The sequence below is a fragment of the Doryrhamphus excisus genome, linkage group LG5 (genome assembly GCF_037039965.1).
Source record: "Doryrhamphus excisus strain RoL-2023G ecotype Guam linkage group LG5, RoL_Dexc_Guam_v1.1, whole genome shotgun sequence".
Classification (NCBI taxonomy): Eukaryota; Metazoa; Chordata; class Actinopteri; order Syngnathiformes; family Syngnathidae; genus Doryrhamphus; species Doryrhamphus excisus.
This window is the reverse complement of record NC_136361.1, coordinates 9,064,956-9,081,213: the sequence shown is the minus strand read 5'-3', so window position 1 is coordinate 9,081,213 and position 16,258 is coordinate 9,064,956. Positions and strand designations below refer to the sequence as shown.

The 16,258-nt window shown below is 42.4% G+C and overlaps 2 protein-coding genes across 2 annotated transcripts; both read right to left on the bottom strand.

Annotated features, from left to right (window-relative positions):
- Positions 1 to 1,411: 1,411 nt before the first annotated feature.
- rpz6 (rapunzel 6) lies at positions 1,412 to 8,693 on the bottom strand. Its single transcript, XM_058054075.2, has 3 exons — positions 8,572 to 8,693; positions 4,998 to 5,494; positions 1,412 to 4,894 (listed from the first exon to the last, which is right to left on the bottom strand). The coding sequence occupies exons 2-3, from the start codon at positions 5,489 to 5,491 to the stop codon at positions 4,204 to 4,206; spliced, it is 1,185 nt and encodes a 394-aa protein (XP_057910058.2). The 5' UTR covers positions 5,492 to 5,494; positions 8,572 to 8,693; the 3' UTR covers positions 1,412 to 4,203.
- Positions 8,694 to 10,757: 2,064 nt separating this feature from the next.
- Positions 10,758 to 16,175, bottom strand: rpz (rapunzel). Its single transcript, XM_058054076.2, has 4 exons — positions 16,110 to 16,175; positions 14,953 to 15,030; positions 13,227 to 13,297; positions 10,758 to 12,428 (listed from the first exon to the last, which is right to left on the bottom strand). The coding sequence occupies exon 4, from the start codon at positions 12,399 to 12,401 to the stop codon at positions 11,718 to 11,720; it is 684 nt and encodes a 227-aa protein (XP_057910059.1). The 5' UTR covers positions 12,402 to 12,428; positions 13,227 to 13,297; positions 14,953 to 15,030; positions 16,110 to 16,175; the 3' UTR covers positions 10,758 to 11,717.
- Between the last annotated feature and the right edge of the window lie 83 nt (positions 16,176 to 16,258).

Below are 16,258 nucleotides of genomic sequence, written 5' to 3'. Positions count from 1 at the left end.
CCTCACTTGCCTTCAGTAAAATACGGTGGTGGTAGTGTGATGGTCTGGAGCTGTTTTGCTGCTTCAGGAACCAGAAGACTTGCTGTGATAAATGGCCATGAATCCTTTGTGCTGCAAAAAAATCCTGAAGATGTCCACAGCCATCTGCTGCCATCTGACCTCAAGCTGAAAGCAACTAGCAAGTCCATCAAACCAAATGAAGACTAGTCCAAGTCCTGACCTGAATCCACGACCTTAAAAAGGCTTCATGCTGGAAAAGCCTCCAATGTGGCTGAATGGCAACAATTCTGCAAAGATGAGTGTGCCGACATTCCTCCACAGCGCTGGAAGAGACTCATTGCAAGTTATGACAAACACTTGATTGCAGTTGTTGCTGCTAAGGGTGGGTATTAGCTTTAGGGCGACATCAGGTTTTCACACATGATTACGTTTCATTTAAAAACTGCATTTTATGTTCAGTTGTGTTGACTAATATTTACGTACATTTGTTTGATGATATTTTAGTGTGACCTTTCACTAGCCTTTTTGCAGTGGAGCCCAAATAACAGCAGAGCCTTCCTGCCCAATAGAGGATCTTTGACCAGTATAAAGATGTTTGCTTGTTTTAAATTTGAGACTGTATGACTTTGTGACTATATTATCAATTTGGTAAAAATGTAAAAACATCTTACATTGATGGCGGCATTAAATCTAGTGGTTAGCGCGCAGACCTCACAGCTAGGAGACCAGGGTTCAATTCCCACCCTCGGCCATCTCTGTGGGGAGTTTGCATGTTCTCCCCGTGCACGCATGGGTTTTCTCCGGGTACTCCGGTTTCCTCCCACATTCCAAAAACATGCTAGGTTAATTGGCCACTCCAAATTGTCCATAGGTATGAATGTGAGTGTGAATGGTTGTTTGTCTATATGTGCCCTGTAATTGGCACATATAGCACCCGAAGACAGCTGGGATAGGCTCCAGCACCCCCCGCGACCCTCGTGAGGAAAAAAGCAGAGAAAATGAATGAATGAATGAATCTTACATTGATTTGATCTACAAAATAAGCAAACGGAGAAGTCCCCCCCCACACACTTAGTAAGCATGAAAAAAGCTTGTGAAAACTGTACAATCAGCACATGTGTTATTACACATCTTTGCAGCCGAGCTGCTAAAGAGCGTCCCGATGTGCTGAGATATGAAACGCCATGAACGTTAGCATCCTGCTAAGATAAGCACTTAGGGTAGTAAGCGCTGCGGTCAGAAAACGCTGACCTGGGTGCAAATGGGGAATTAAATTAGTCGTTGCGGTGCAGCCTCGTTAAATCACATTTGTGCTGAGAAAAAAGCAAAACGTATTAGATTAGCCTCGCTTTTACATCCATAAACAACGGGTAAAAACAAGATGCTAATCAGATGACAGGAAGCAAAACAATTTAACATGCACTGACTTTATTGAGTCCAATAAACCAATCAATAGGCATGATTTGAATACATATTTCCGCTTCTTTATGTCAACTAGTGTATGGTTATAGATTGAAACATCTTAAGTGTCAAGAACTACCAACTGGTGTGGAACCCAAGATCCGCATCTTGGGTTCGCATGGGCAGGAAATGCAACAAAAATGTTTATTAACAAAAAGAGTCCACACAGGGTAAAAGTACAAATGAACCAAGGTTGCTAGGCAAAAATAACACGAGCCGGAAGACGGTAACAAAAAACACAGCAGCAAAAAGACAAAAAGACATACATGAAAAACACAAGTACAGGAACAAAAAAACACAAAAATGTTAAAAAAATGATATGTTAAAAAAAACGACCATATACTTAAAAAGAGTATGTTAGTAGTAGTAGGCAAACTCACATTAGTGGATTTTTTTTAATCATGGGTAGAATGAAAGAAAACGTAAAATAGCTCCCCTGCAGGACAGTCAGCTAAATGCACCATGCTTTGGAACCATTTTATCCATCTACTCTAGCAATCCCTCGTTTATCACGGTTAACTTACTCCACAACCGACAGAGATTAGTACATTTCCGGCAAGTAGGATTTCATATTTATAAATTGAATATTTTTGGTAGTTAAGAGCATAGAAAACTTAGTTATTAGAGCCCTCCAGAGACAAACTAACACCCCTATAGTCACCTTTAGACCATTAGGTTTTAGCTTTTGTCTTGTGTTTTTACTATGTATTTATGTAAAATGTATTTATAATATATTATTTTATTATATATAGTATTATATAATAATATATATTATATATTATTTATATTTTATTAGATATATAGACAACACCCCTATACTCACCTTTAAACCTTTAGGTTTTAGCTTTTGCCTTGTGTTTTTACTATATATTTATGTAAAATTTATTTATATTTTATTATATATATTATTATATTATATCATATAATATATATATATATATTTATATTATTATATATATATATATATTTATAATTAAAAAATGTATTTATGTATTTATATAAATACTATGTATTTACTATGCTTAGTAAATATTTTCCTCAACGTGCACACGTCACACAGCCAGTATACTACAGTCAGTATACTACAGTATCCCAGATGCAGTTCTGCTCCAACACTCTAGGTGGCGATAATGCATATAACTGATCCGGTGGGTCCTTCGTCCAAGTGCAAGTGGACTGCAACGACTGAAAGTGCATACACAATGGTGGATCTACAGGATGACTAACTAAACAAACATCGGACAATGTTAGCAACAAGTTAGCATGCTAAATCATTCGCTACACTCCAGGTGAAAGGCTTGGTTGGTTGCATCGTGTTCCAGACTTCAGCAGAACCATCAGAGATGCAGGGGGTGCGGTCCATTTGGTTGTAAAACATACTGGTGTTGGCAGTGAAGGTCCAAACCTCACGAGGGCATGGAAACAAAGTGCTTGGTAAATAAGTTAGCAGCTGATATAATTTACTTTAGTAGGAAATTGCACAAAAAGTAAAAACAAACATGGCGTCTGCTCTAAAGCTTTGGTCACAAAAATTGTAGTTGTTGTTGTTCAAGCTTGGGACCGACGGATGAATTACCAAACTACCAGTTAAAAAATCGCATATTTTGGGAACCGAAAGTTGTAGAGTCATGCTTGGTACCGTTGGAAAGCTGGCTGTGAATTATGCAGATGGGAATAGGTTCCAAATCGGTAGGACTTTGCGTTCGAGAGTTATTCACAAAAAACGCGAAAATCTGATTAAATTAAATTAAATTAAATTAAATTAAATTAAATTAAATTAAATTAAATTAAATTAAATTAAATTAAATTAAATTAAATTAAATTAAATTAAATTAAATTAAATTAAATTAAATTAAATTAAATTAAATTAAATTAAATTAAATTGGAACTGATTATGGGATGCACTCAACTGGAATCTGATGCATGTTCAAATGAAATAAAACCATTACCATTACCATAGTTTGATTCCACATACTGAAATGCTATGGCTAGCATAACGTAGTCCTAGCATAGAAGTGTTTCAAATGTACTTTTTCCCTGAGATCATATTTCTCCTCTCTTGTAGAGAAGTATTGGATGACATTTTTAGCTAATTGCTTATTTTTAGCCTTATGCATTATTTTAGCTGTTTGAAGATGAACTATATCAGCAAGTTGAAGTATTTGTCATTTTACAAATAAGGAGTTAGTATGTTCTGTGTAGGCGGCATTATGAATTATCCTTACTGACCTTTTTTGCAGTACATTTAGCCAGTGAAGATTGCTTTTATAGTTATTAGCCCATATTTCCACACAATAAGTAAGATATGGTAGAACCAGAGAGCAATAAAGAGTGTGGAGTGATTTCTGATTGAGAACAAATTTTGCTTTGTTCAATACTGAAATATTTCTGGCCACCTTATGTTGTATATTTGTAATATGAGGTTTCCAGCTCATATTTTCATCTATTGTGATCCCCAAAATGAATGAATAATTTATTTCTTAATATCAGAATGAGTCGGGCGATGGAGGCAGTATGGTGTCCTTGAGGAAGGAGTGCATCTTCTCCATTAAAAGTAAAGTAAAGGATAGATTTGGATAGCATTTGTTTCTCATAAACAAATCATTTTTGGCTTTGCACCTAATTAAAAACCAACATTTTGTGCAAAATCCTCCTAAATTGTCCATTTTAGTAGCTCCACCGTTTAGATGGACGCTTTAACGACACTTGGCGTATCAATTTATTCATTGTAGAACATTCGGGTTAGTCCGAGTGTACGCACACGGCCACGTTCTTGTGGCGGTCCCAGTAGTGGCAGTCTTCGGGGAAGCTCCACGCCGCCGCCGACTCCTTGTGACGACTGACGGCGTGCACCACAAAGCCGCTCAGGTGCTTCTCCAGGACGTCCACCACGGCGGGGGCGTTGCCCTTCCTGGCCTGGCCCTCCATCATCTGCAGAACCAAGTCCCGTGGCACCGGGCGCGGCCGAGTGCTGAAGGACACCACCAGGTTGATGTTGTTCACCTGGAGTACCTCGAACCAGTTGCGTCCCGCCACGTGGTGGAAGTGCTCGCCGGCGCGCCACTTGCGGTAGGTGCTCCCAGCGTGGTTAATGAGGCGTACGGACCAGCTCACCCAGTCGTACTTTTTCACCAGGAAGTCGAGAAGCTCCTGGGTTGTGTCCTGGAGGTTCTCGGTTTGCTTCTCTTGCAGAAGGTGCTGAGCGTCCAGCTTGGCCTGCTCGGGGAAAGCGGCGATGCAGGACTCGATGGTTCTCTTCATGCGGAACTCCATTTCATCCATCTTGCGGCTCCACTCTTGGAGCTTGTCCTGTTCTTCTTCTTGGTCGCGGGTCAAAGCGGAGTGGCCCAGCAGAGCAATCAGGCCCAAGCAGAGGAGCTCCTTCATGTGGACGCAGAAGTCCTCCAGAAGGCGGCGGTTCCTCGACACGTACCTGCCAACAAAGTACAGCATTTTATTTTTGGTATCGCTTGGTCCCCAGGTTTTCCAACCAGGCTCCAGCAGCTTCTGTACCGTCTGGTAGTGTTTCTACATACTTTTCCACCACGTCCAAGATGGACTCTGCAAAACTGTTGTTTCCCATCAGAGCGTCATAGAGCACAAACAGGTTCTTCTCCCCTCCGCTTTTGGAGAAATGCTCCAGAAAAAGCTTGGTCTTCACCTCCCGGAACTGCTCCTTAGCCTCGATGATGTCCATGTACTTCCTGAACTGGTTCCTGATGTTCTCCTCCATGCTAAAATACTGGGAGTCCAGACGTCCCTTCTTGATCTCGCAGTCAATGTCCTCCAGCTGGCTGGAGAGCACGTCCAAACTGTTCCTCACCGTCAGGAACTGCTCTTTCACGTAGAAGACCTCCTTGCTCTGGACGTTGTCCAAGGCCAGACGTAGGACAGGGGCGGCGGCCTCGCAGAGAGGGAAGAGCTCGCCGACGGCGCCGGCCATCACCTCGGCGCCCCTTTCCAACATGTCCATGGCGGCCTCGATGGACTGCTTCTTCTGGGCCACGACCTTCTCCAGTGGACTGCTCATTGTCTGGGAGAGAGAAGGAGGAAGTTTGCTGTCAAATATTTGGATTCTTTGCTTTGATGCTACTTGATCCACGTCGCACTCGTCCAACATTACAGATGACATACATCACAGACTACGTAGCAACATGGAGGAGTAGCACACTAGCAAACACTAGCGTAGCTACATGATGCTAATGCTAAGATTTTCACATCATGCTACGTTTGCCTATTTGCTGAAGAAAAACGATGCAGCGTCCACGTCTACAGCTGATCGATGGATAGGTGGCAGAGCTGCAGGCGGCGTTTTAAGATGTGTAGTGAAGCCTGATATTTGCCATTGTAGGCGTTGTTGTTAAATAAGCTTCTAACGTCGCGAGTTGGAACCAAAAGATGTCATGCTAAACCTCAACATCCACCACAAGCTGCCATCTTGAAAATAAACTAAGTCAAACACTCTTCCAATTTGGAATTCAATCGGAATTTTGGGAAATATAATTTGCTGAAGAAAAATGGATCAAACTACCATGTTTATAGTTGATAGGCGGATAGTTCGCCGGTGTTTTAAGATGTGTAGTGAAGCCTGACTTATGTTAAGTAAGCCTCTAACGTTTGTGTTAACCGCTGTTGCAAAAGATATGCAAAACCTCGACATCCATCACAAGTCTTAAAAATTTAATTTAATTTAATTTAATTTAATTTAATTTAATTTAATTTAATTTAATTTAATTTAATTTAATTTAATTTAATTTAATTTAAAAATACTTAAATCATATTAGAAAAGCAGGAAGTGAACAAATGTAACAGTTAGTGATTGTAAAAGTACCAGATGGAGGGGTAGGATTTAATAAGCTTTGCTTCTTCCTACTCCTTTTGGACATGTGGAACTGGGAACTGATTATGGGATGCACTCAATTGGAATCTGATGCATGTTCAAATGAAATAAAACCATTACCATTACCATTACCATTACCATTACCATTACCCTTACCATTACCATTACCATTACCATTACCATTACCATTACCATTACCCTTACCATTACCATTACCATTACCATTACCATTACCCTTACCATTACCATTACCATTACCATTACCATTACCATTACCATTACCCTTACCCTTACCATTACCATTACCATTACCATTACCATTACCATTACCATTACCATTACCATTACCATTATCATTACCATTACCATTACCATTACCATTACCATTACCAAAATTTGGGGGAATATACGCCTCTGAAGTCGTACCCTTACTTCCCCACAACAAATGAAGTCAAACGTTAACAACGCTAGCAACGCTGTAAAGTGCTAACATTACACTCACATTTCCATATTTATAATTGACTGGCGGATGGGTAGTGCAGCTCCGAGTTGTAGTTCATGATGTGTAGTGAAGCCTGATTTATGTCACTGTCTGCATTATTGTTAAATATGTCGCAGACGTTGGAACATGTCATGTGAATTTTCAAAATACATCACAAGTCTTCAATCTGTAGCTGACAGAAGGATAGCTAGCAGTGCCCCAGGCTGCATTTTAAGATGTGTAGCAAAGCCTCTTTTGTCTGTATGCACGAGGGCGAGCTCAACATGCCTTTTTTCTTAGTAACGTCATGAAAGACATGAAAAGCCATCGTTAGAGCGTCCCTTAAACAGGTTATGGGACATATTAGTGAAGTCACTTTGACTTAACCCTTAGATGCACGAGTGACTGGACCCTACACTCTTCCATAAGGGGGGGGCAAAAATCACCCATGCTAGAATCAATGCCTTTTTATATCAATTTTGCCATTTTGGTTAGGAATAATCACTTGTATGATATTTAGTATTATATTTAGGACCACACAAGAATGATTTCATGTTAGAAACATCTTCATTTTTCACTTTTTTACATCTTTGAAAAAGAAAATGACCCCGTACAACAATAGAAAATGTGAGGATCCATTGTGTGTTGCATAAAGGGAAGTTAAAAATGTGAATGACATGATATCAAAAATATGTTTTTTTTAGGAATACCTGGAATATGAAACGATAAAAAATTTTTCATTACAAAACAACCTGACCGGGTCATTTTTGACCCACTTATGGAAGGTTGGGGTAGTAACACAAAAACTACAATTTCTTAAAATGTATAAAAGGTAAGTTAAAAATGTGAATGGCATGATATTAAAAACATGTTTTTTTTAAGGAATACCTGGAATATGAAATGATAAAAGATGTTCATTACGAAGATATTTCAAGAAAACAACCTGACCGGGTCATTTTTGACCCACTTATGGAAGGTTGGGGTAGTCACACAAAATAAAAATTTCTTAAAATGTATAAAAGGTAAGTTAAAAATGTGAATGGCATGATATCAAAAACTTGTTTTTTGAGGAATACCTGGAATATGAAATGATGAAAAATTTTCATTATGAAGATATTTCAAGAAAACAACCTGACCGGGTCATTTTGGACCCATAAGTGGGTCAAAAAGGGTTAAGAGGGGCCCTTTAAGGGTCTGATAAATTCATACAAGACCAGACTCCCTTCATCTTCTGATGATGACATTTGTGCTCACGTGTCCCACTTTATCATGGATTGAGATCTTTCCACTGACAAAAACATGTCGCTCCCATCAAAGCAAAACAAGCGTGTTTGTTTCCCTGTGCATCCACTACTGTACGGTCTTCATATTTATTATTGATGCCAACGTCTTCCATTAGGAATCAGTCCCACGCTCTCCTGGTGGAGGTCGGAGGCAGGTAACGTATGAAAAGACTGCAGGTAATGATGTCACGTATGGACAAAATGGAGGCCTGAGATGCTGTCCTTGGCCTGGATGATGCATGACTCACTTGAAGCGCAAAGGAACATCCTTGACGTCCTGGCTTGTCAACATCAAAGCCATAAATCCACGCACTTAATACACAAAATACACAACACTGATGACGATTTGAAGCATTTAAAAAAAAGCAGCAAGTAAAGAAATGCGCAGTTACTGTGCGCTTTTACGCACATACGCCCCCCCACCCCACCCCACACCACCCCACCCCACACCACCCCCAACACCACACCTTATCACGCGTTTTTGTACCAGATAAGAACATTCTTACCTGAGATGATCGATGTGCTGCGTTCCCGTCTGGCAAGTTTGTTCTTCTTTTGGAGAATATTGTCTGGGGAGGGGTCCGAAAGGGCTGGATGCACAGAGAGAGAGAGAGAGAGAGAGAAAGAAAGAGAGAGGGAATGAAAGGAGGGATGCGCAACAGAATCTAGGAGGGAAGGAGCTGCTTGCTGGTGGTTTCCACCCAACAATCTCTTTTGCGTCGCCACCCAAAAATGGATAAATATTATTTTTGGTCTTTTCATTCCCTCATCGTCTCGCAAGTCATGATGAACAACATGAAAGCACCCAGTGAGGTAAGATGATGATTTATTTTGTCATCAGATGTCATCCTGCATGCAAATCAGCAAGTGTATCCTCTTTATGTTCGGTGTGAAGATATTGGGTTTGTTTTTTTTGTTTTTTTTTTTGGTGTCGCACTGAACTAAATGACCCCCCAACAAACATTCAGGATTATATCAAGATAGAATCGAGGGTTTCATTTGAGTTAAAGCAATATGATGATGGTGACCCCCCTCCCCTCCCCTCCCCTCTCTCCTCCTCCTCCTCCTGCTCCTCTAACCTGCACCAAAAATAAACCATGACGCAAATCTTGCAAGATAAAGACACCTCGGTATATAAATTGTTCACAAAAACGGTTTAATGTGCATGACTTGTGTCGAGATGTAGTTTCACATTTGTACATGTGAAAACAAACACATTGGGGGGCTGGGGGGTTGGGGGGGTTGCAATCTGCAGCAAGATCAGCATTTTCCAGTTTAGACTGAGTGGAACCAGTTGGGCTGGTACGTGAGTGTTTCCTAAAGATCATGTTATATTGTAGCGGGTGTCCGGTTAAATGCTTAGAAAAAGAAATATGTAATTTTAATATTTACATTTTCTATTTCGATTTGATTTTAACATTGTGAGAAAAATCAAGGTGGGTTTAGTACGTGGTCGTGCTGCGTCTAGGACTTTTGTGGGCCTCAGGGAAAACAGGTGGATTGTACTGTATAGAAGTCAATAATCGGAGTTTTGTCACTCTCTGGTGGACAAATAGGGTAATGCAGTTGGTGTCCTCTGGATTGTAGAAGCCAATACAGTTAATGATCATTGGTACTCTCTAGTGGACAGATGGGGTAACTGCAGCGGTGCTGACAGGATGCAAGGGTTACTTTGATATTTTGTAGTTACAGTACTAACAATATGACTTTATTGTTGTGATTTTTTTTCCATTTCTGCAGTTAATAAATTATAATAAATAATAAATAATAAATATATATATATAATTCTTGCATTTGTAAAAGTTATTATAGTTATGACTTTATTCCCTTTTTTTCTGTATGCTGTTAGAATGACATTTCCCCAAATTACGAGTTTACTCTCGTAGAAATGTGAATTTTTCTTTTTGGTTAAATTACATTTTTCTCTTCCCTTCTTTACTTTATTCTCATAAAGGCCTTTTTTTTACAATTTATCTTATTTATCTTATTTTTCCCCCAAATATTTAAACGTTTTGTAATTTTCTTTCTTGTAATGAGTATTTTTTTGCCCAATCAATTTTTTTAATTACAGCTTTCGGTTGCAAGTGTTTTTTTTTTTATAAAGTATTTTTTTCCAACCTTGTTACTAAAATAATGTTATTTCCCTTGATATTTCATGAAATTTACTTTTTTCTTATATTTTGACTTTATTAATGTAAAACCTACCGCGGATTTTCCAATTTTTGCTGATGTTTTTCAACAATTCCTGTTAAATTCTATTTTTAGAATGTGCCGTGGGATCAGAAACTGCCCTTTGCACACCCCTGCAATACACCGGATACTCCTACCCTCTAGTGGACTAACCGTGTAACTGCACCACCTGACCTTCATTCCCGGTCTGGAACGACTGAGAGAAAATAGCCATAGTTTACTGTACCCTAGATGTTTATTATATCCAAAAATAAATACATCTAGAAGGCTTACATCAGAACCAGTCCATGAAATTGTTCTCCGAGGTAATTATGCTATTTTTGTCCTAGTCACATCTTAACCTCGCCCAAGTGGATAATATAGCTCCTCCTCGAAGATCCTCTATGACCCACACTGTGGTCTTTGTTAAAGTTGGTTTTGAGGAGTACTTTGTCAGGTCTGTTGCAGTACAATAAACCTCAACATGGATGATGCGTTCAGGAACTATGCGTTGACAAATGACTCCCATCAGCAGCATTGATCATATTTATTTTGATATGTATTGAAAGCGGTGCTTACAAACATGCATAAAGAGCCAAACGAAAACATGACACAAAATAGAAAAGATTTCTAGCCATCATTTGTATACTTGACTCTGTGGGATGTTGATCATGTGGGAGGGGTGTGGCCATGACCGAGTAACAAACATTTGGCCACAAAAGCTAATGAAGAAAAACCCCGACATTGAGGCACTGCTGGCTGAACTTAAACTGCTGTCAAAATGGTGGCTATGTAGTGCATGTATATGGTATATATACACGTGTAAAGTGCACATCCAACAAAGTGAAAGTAATCACATTCAACCCCTCAATGAGCTCAAATGCCCATCTTTTAAATGACAAACAATGCAAGGGAGGTGATGAGGAGGAAGTGCTTATGTAGTGTTTCACTAAAGCTTTACGGTGGAGAAACGTAGTGTAGAAAAGTCATGAAAGTAGTGTAACTCTTTGTGTTGCTGCATGGTTAGACATTTAGGAGATCCGTGGGGATTATACACACACACACACACACACAACACTTCTATGGAGAACCTATGAGTGCGTGTTTGTGGCTTTGCTGATGATGCATTTTTTCTTTTCAGTGAGAGTCTAATATCCTCCAACACCCTATTTTAGTAGCCCATGGGTGGTCCTAAACATGACGGCCTTCCCCTCCCCATCAGAAACGTAATCTTAATCTAGTTTAGTAGCGCATGGGTGGTCCTAAATATGACGGACTTCCCCTGCCCATCAGAGACGTAATCTTAATGTGTTGTCCTTGTGGGAATATAAAGTACGTTCTCTGAAGGCCACAGAAAGCGTGAGTTGTAACAAAGAACTCCAGTTAGGATGGCGGGTGGTCCCAAAGGGCTTCCAGAAGGAGAAAAAGGGGCACGTGGGGGAGGAGTCACATGTGGAATGTGGTCAGAGCGCAGGAGGAGCTCTCAGTGGCACATGCGGAGCGCCTGCTGCATCTTCTCCTGAACGTGCTCCATCTTCTCGGCCCACTCCTCGCTCAGGCCGGCGTCATCGTCGCCGATGACGGCGGCATAGCCCATGAGGGCGATGAGGCCGATGCAGAAGAGGTAGGTGAGGCGCGTGCACAGGCGCTCCATGGTGCGTCGGTCGCCTCCAGAGTGCTTCAGGTAGACCTCCAGGATGGGCCGGCTGAAGAGCTTGCGCTTGCCCACCACGCCGTCGTAGAGCGTGTGCAGGTTCTGGTCGCCGAGGTCGTTGGCGTAGCTCTCCATAAAGTCGTCCTTTTTGCGCTCGCTGTGTTCCGGCCGCGCCTCCACAAGCTCCATGAACTTCCTGAATTGGTTCTTCAGGTTCTCCTCCACCGGGCAGTACTGGCCGTCCAGCGTCTCCTTCTGGATCTCCACCAGCGCCTTGCGGTTCTTGTGCGAGAGCTCGTCCAGCGCCCGGTTGACCGAGCCGAACTCGCGCTTGAGTGTGCGGATGTCCTCGTCGTCGATGTGGTGCAGCACCACGCGGATCAGCGAGCCCGCCACGCCAAAAATGGGGTTGACCACGGCGGCGGCCGAGGAGATGGTGGCCACGCACTCCAGCACTTTGACCAGGCCCTGCTTGAGCTTGGCCCGGTCCTCGATGATCTCCTCTTCCATCATGGCGGCCAGGGAAGGCGGTGGCACCGGCTGGAGGGAGGGAGGGAGGGAGGGAGGGAGGTACAAGAGGGAGGAAGAATGCCGTTTATGAGAAGCGAATCAGCAAGCTTGGTAGGGCGTTGCATCAACCTTCTGACTCATGTAGACAACGTAATAGACAGGAAGTTGAAAATAGTTCATATAGACACTGTAGGAGCCATTTATGCTACCTTTGGGTATAAATCCCCTGCTTTGTTTTGGAGTAATCAAAGTGCTAGAATAAAACCATAGAGGGTTTTTACTCCATGTAGCAACGGTCACGTAGCTTCTGGATGCAGGGAATGTCCAGACGCATGAGCACATTGGAATGAACGTTGTTTACACTGCTTCCATTTAGTGCAAATGTCACATGGCCGATTACGTCGGATGCATCATGCGTCACAGCGCGTATTAACGGTTAAACATTTAAATTAGATAGGAGGAACAAAAAGCAAAGAGCGAAGCAGCTGCATTCATTAATTTTCTACCGCTTTTTACTCACAAGGGTCACGGGGGGTGCTGGAGCCTATCCCAGCTGTCTTGGGGCGAGAGGCGGGGTACACCCTGGACTGGTGGCCAGCCAATCCCAGGGCACATATAGACAAACAACCATTCACACTCACATTCATACCTATGGACAATTTGGAGTGGACAATTAACCTACACTTCTTAGCATATCTACAGTACATATGTTGCGGTACAAAATATTTAGACACCCCTGCTTCAGTGCATCCCCCCCTCCAGTGTTACATTTACCACACACTTTCACTGAGGATTCACCCACACCCAACAGACGATGGATGAGCTTACATCTTTTCCTCGAGAGCTCCCACAGGAAGTGAAAGAAGTGTCCCCCCGCGTTGTCCGACTCGGCTAAGGAGCTGCAACGACACAAAGCAACCATAAGATGAGGACACCAAAATGGCAAAAACCGCAGAAGCAGTGAACCGTGACGTGTGTGTGTGTGTGGGAGGGGCGGGGTTGGGCTACAGTGCCATAGCAAGAAAGGAGTTAACAAGCATCAGAGAGTTTCAGCACCGGGCTGCTCTCCGTGTGCGTCTACGGGCTCGGCTGATAGCTCCTCAGGAAGGTGTGTGCGTCGGCTAGTGGCGGCCAACAGACAAAGAACGACTCAGTGAGAGCACACAACCACAGGACTTGTTATGTAACACACTCCTGAATGTGTCAGGGTGTTTGAAAGGAGGTCTTAACGTCGTAAGAGCAGGATTGTAACATGACCACAACACGGAGATGCATGCAGCAGCTTCCAGGGCGTGCACATGTCATAAGCAGACATGTCCACGAGAGGGGGCACACGTGGAAACACTCATTTCAGCACCACAACAGTGGACTGAAAGCACATTAACTTAACCCTTTCGCTGCTGTACAAATTTAAATTACACCAATAATGTTTGGCATGTTTGTCTGACAGCTGTGATACCTTCTTAGTTGTAAGATACCAACAACAAATGACATGTGCTTTAGTAACATAATTGTGTTCTTCTTTACGCAGACGATGCCCTTTGAGAGGATGTGTCCCAATGCCACCACAATTCAGCATCATTCAAGATGGCAGGTATTTAAAGTGAGCTACCTAAAAACCCACAGTCTGGTCATTTGTATCTGCAAATACGTGTGTGAATTTGCCCCTTGCACAAATAATAGAGATGTGTGGATGTTTTCCCCAACATTTTCTTCTTTTCCACATTCTTTTATTCCACATACGGACCAGCTAGCTGACACACGTGTCAGTTCACTGCTGTTTAAAACCAAAACAAAGCATCAATCTCAACCAGGAAGTGCTTTGTTCCTTCCATATAAAGTAAGGATGTAAACATATTTTTAGCATTAAGTGACTTTTATTTATCATACATTCACTAGCTTTGAAAGCCTTCTTCACCTTTGTTTAAAAGCAAAACAAACCAACCAGGAAGTGAGGAGCCGCTGTCACCTGTCACCGCGCACCCGGCGGCCATCTTAAAAGATTCCCGGCCAAGCACAGCTCGGCTAAAATAATCAAAAATAGCCGTGTAAACTATATAAACTCGCCTTAAAAGTTCACGATATGTACTTGTATTGACTTTTCAACGCTATATTTGTGCTTATAGTGGGATTTGGGTGTCAACTAAGGCAGATTTCAGTCAGCTTGGGAAGCAGTTTAAGTAAGGACGAACACACCCTAAGGGGCTAATACAGTGCAAATAACTACGACGACAAATGCTTCAGTTGAACAATGGAGTGTCTTCCGGATGAATTTAAGTGTCTTCAAACATTAAAATAGCCAAACATCCGCTTTGGTGAGAACTGAGGATCAGGAAGGCGTCGTCCTTCCGTGCTATGGCTCCCTCTAGCCGCCCCTCCATGTTTGCTTGTCAATGCACTGGCCTAGCCCTGACTGCTTTAAAAGGCGACCAAGTCACCAAATTAAACCTGAAAACCGTCCATTCTTGTCCTCAACGCCGAGTGTACAGTCTCTAGGTGTGATCCCAAGCAATATTGGGCACCGTTGGCCACTGGGGAAGCCATGAATTCCTACCTTTACTTGGTGGTTCCACCTATGACAGCTTCTCCAATGGCCCAACCTCGACTGCCTCCTTCTTCTTCCCAGCAATCCCTGCAAAAAGGACACTTCCATGTTAGTTCAACATGTAGGGGTGATCATATTGGTATACACCATTATTTAAAGGCCCAGAGATGCCCCCAAACCCCTAACATTGGTATTTGGGGTCTAATTAATCCAATGTCCAAAATGCTATTTAAAAATGCCACGTCATAGGTCTTGAATATGAAACCCCTCTCCCCACGTATACAGTTATCTCCCCCTTTATGTCCAACTTGTTTTGGTCCACCCTCCAGCCAAGCAATTCAAACCAAGACGCTATTGTCAGTCTGCGCTCAGCTGAGCTCAAAGAAGACTTTTAAACAGCCGCTAAAGCTCCGCAGCCTCTTTGGAAGATGACAAACGGTCCTTTCATGATATTTATTGGCTCAAAGAGACATTTTTCCTGTGGTTTGGACATTTCAAAATAGAAGGATAACGATGTCAAACGAGCAAAAGTGAATAGAAACCGGTGGATGCAAGCGTACCTCTCCAAGAGTGCACAGGTGCACCCAGATGCAAGTGGAACTGCCCAGTGGCTTATAGTGAGTAAAAAAAGACAAACCCATTGTAAAATTATAACATTATGTCAAAACTATCACCACATTTAAGAATATTACACCAATTCTCACGGAAGTCTGTCTGAAAGCGCACCACTGTTGCGCTAATACATGGCACCGCAGCTTAAAATGCTGTTGACTTATCTTTACGCTATCAGACTGTTTAAATATACGTGAAATGCAATAACATGGCTGCTCAGGGATCATTTAACATGCCCAACAGCCGCGAATAATGAGATATCATGGAGCCTTTTAGTGCACACGGTCAGTGCGCGCAGCCTGCAAACAACCATCTGTCCCTTTGTCCACGCTCTGAAAGACATAACATGAATCTTGTGCTACCGAAACGTCCTCAAGCGAGCACATTAATAAATCCTCAGCCGGAGAGAAGTGAATCCACTGTCAGTTGGGCGTATTTTGCCCTAACCCCCCCCCCCCCCCCCCCCCCCCCCACCACCCCGTTCCCCATGTAAATACGGAGTCAGTTGTGCTCCCTCTGAAGCAAATTGGTGAATGTTGCGCTGTATCTCTCACCTAAAAGCGACCAAGAAGCGTATGCTACTTCGTCCACGCGTGTTCAGACGTGACAAGTCCGATTCTTCTCGCTAAAATCCACCCGCATCTCTCCTCCGAGCGTTGGTAGTACAAGCAGAGCGCCCCCTTTCGGCGCTTTCTTACCAGAT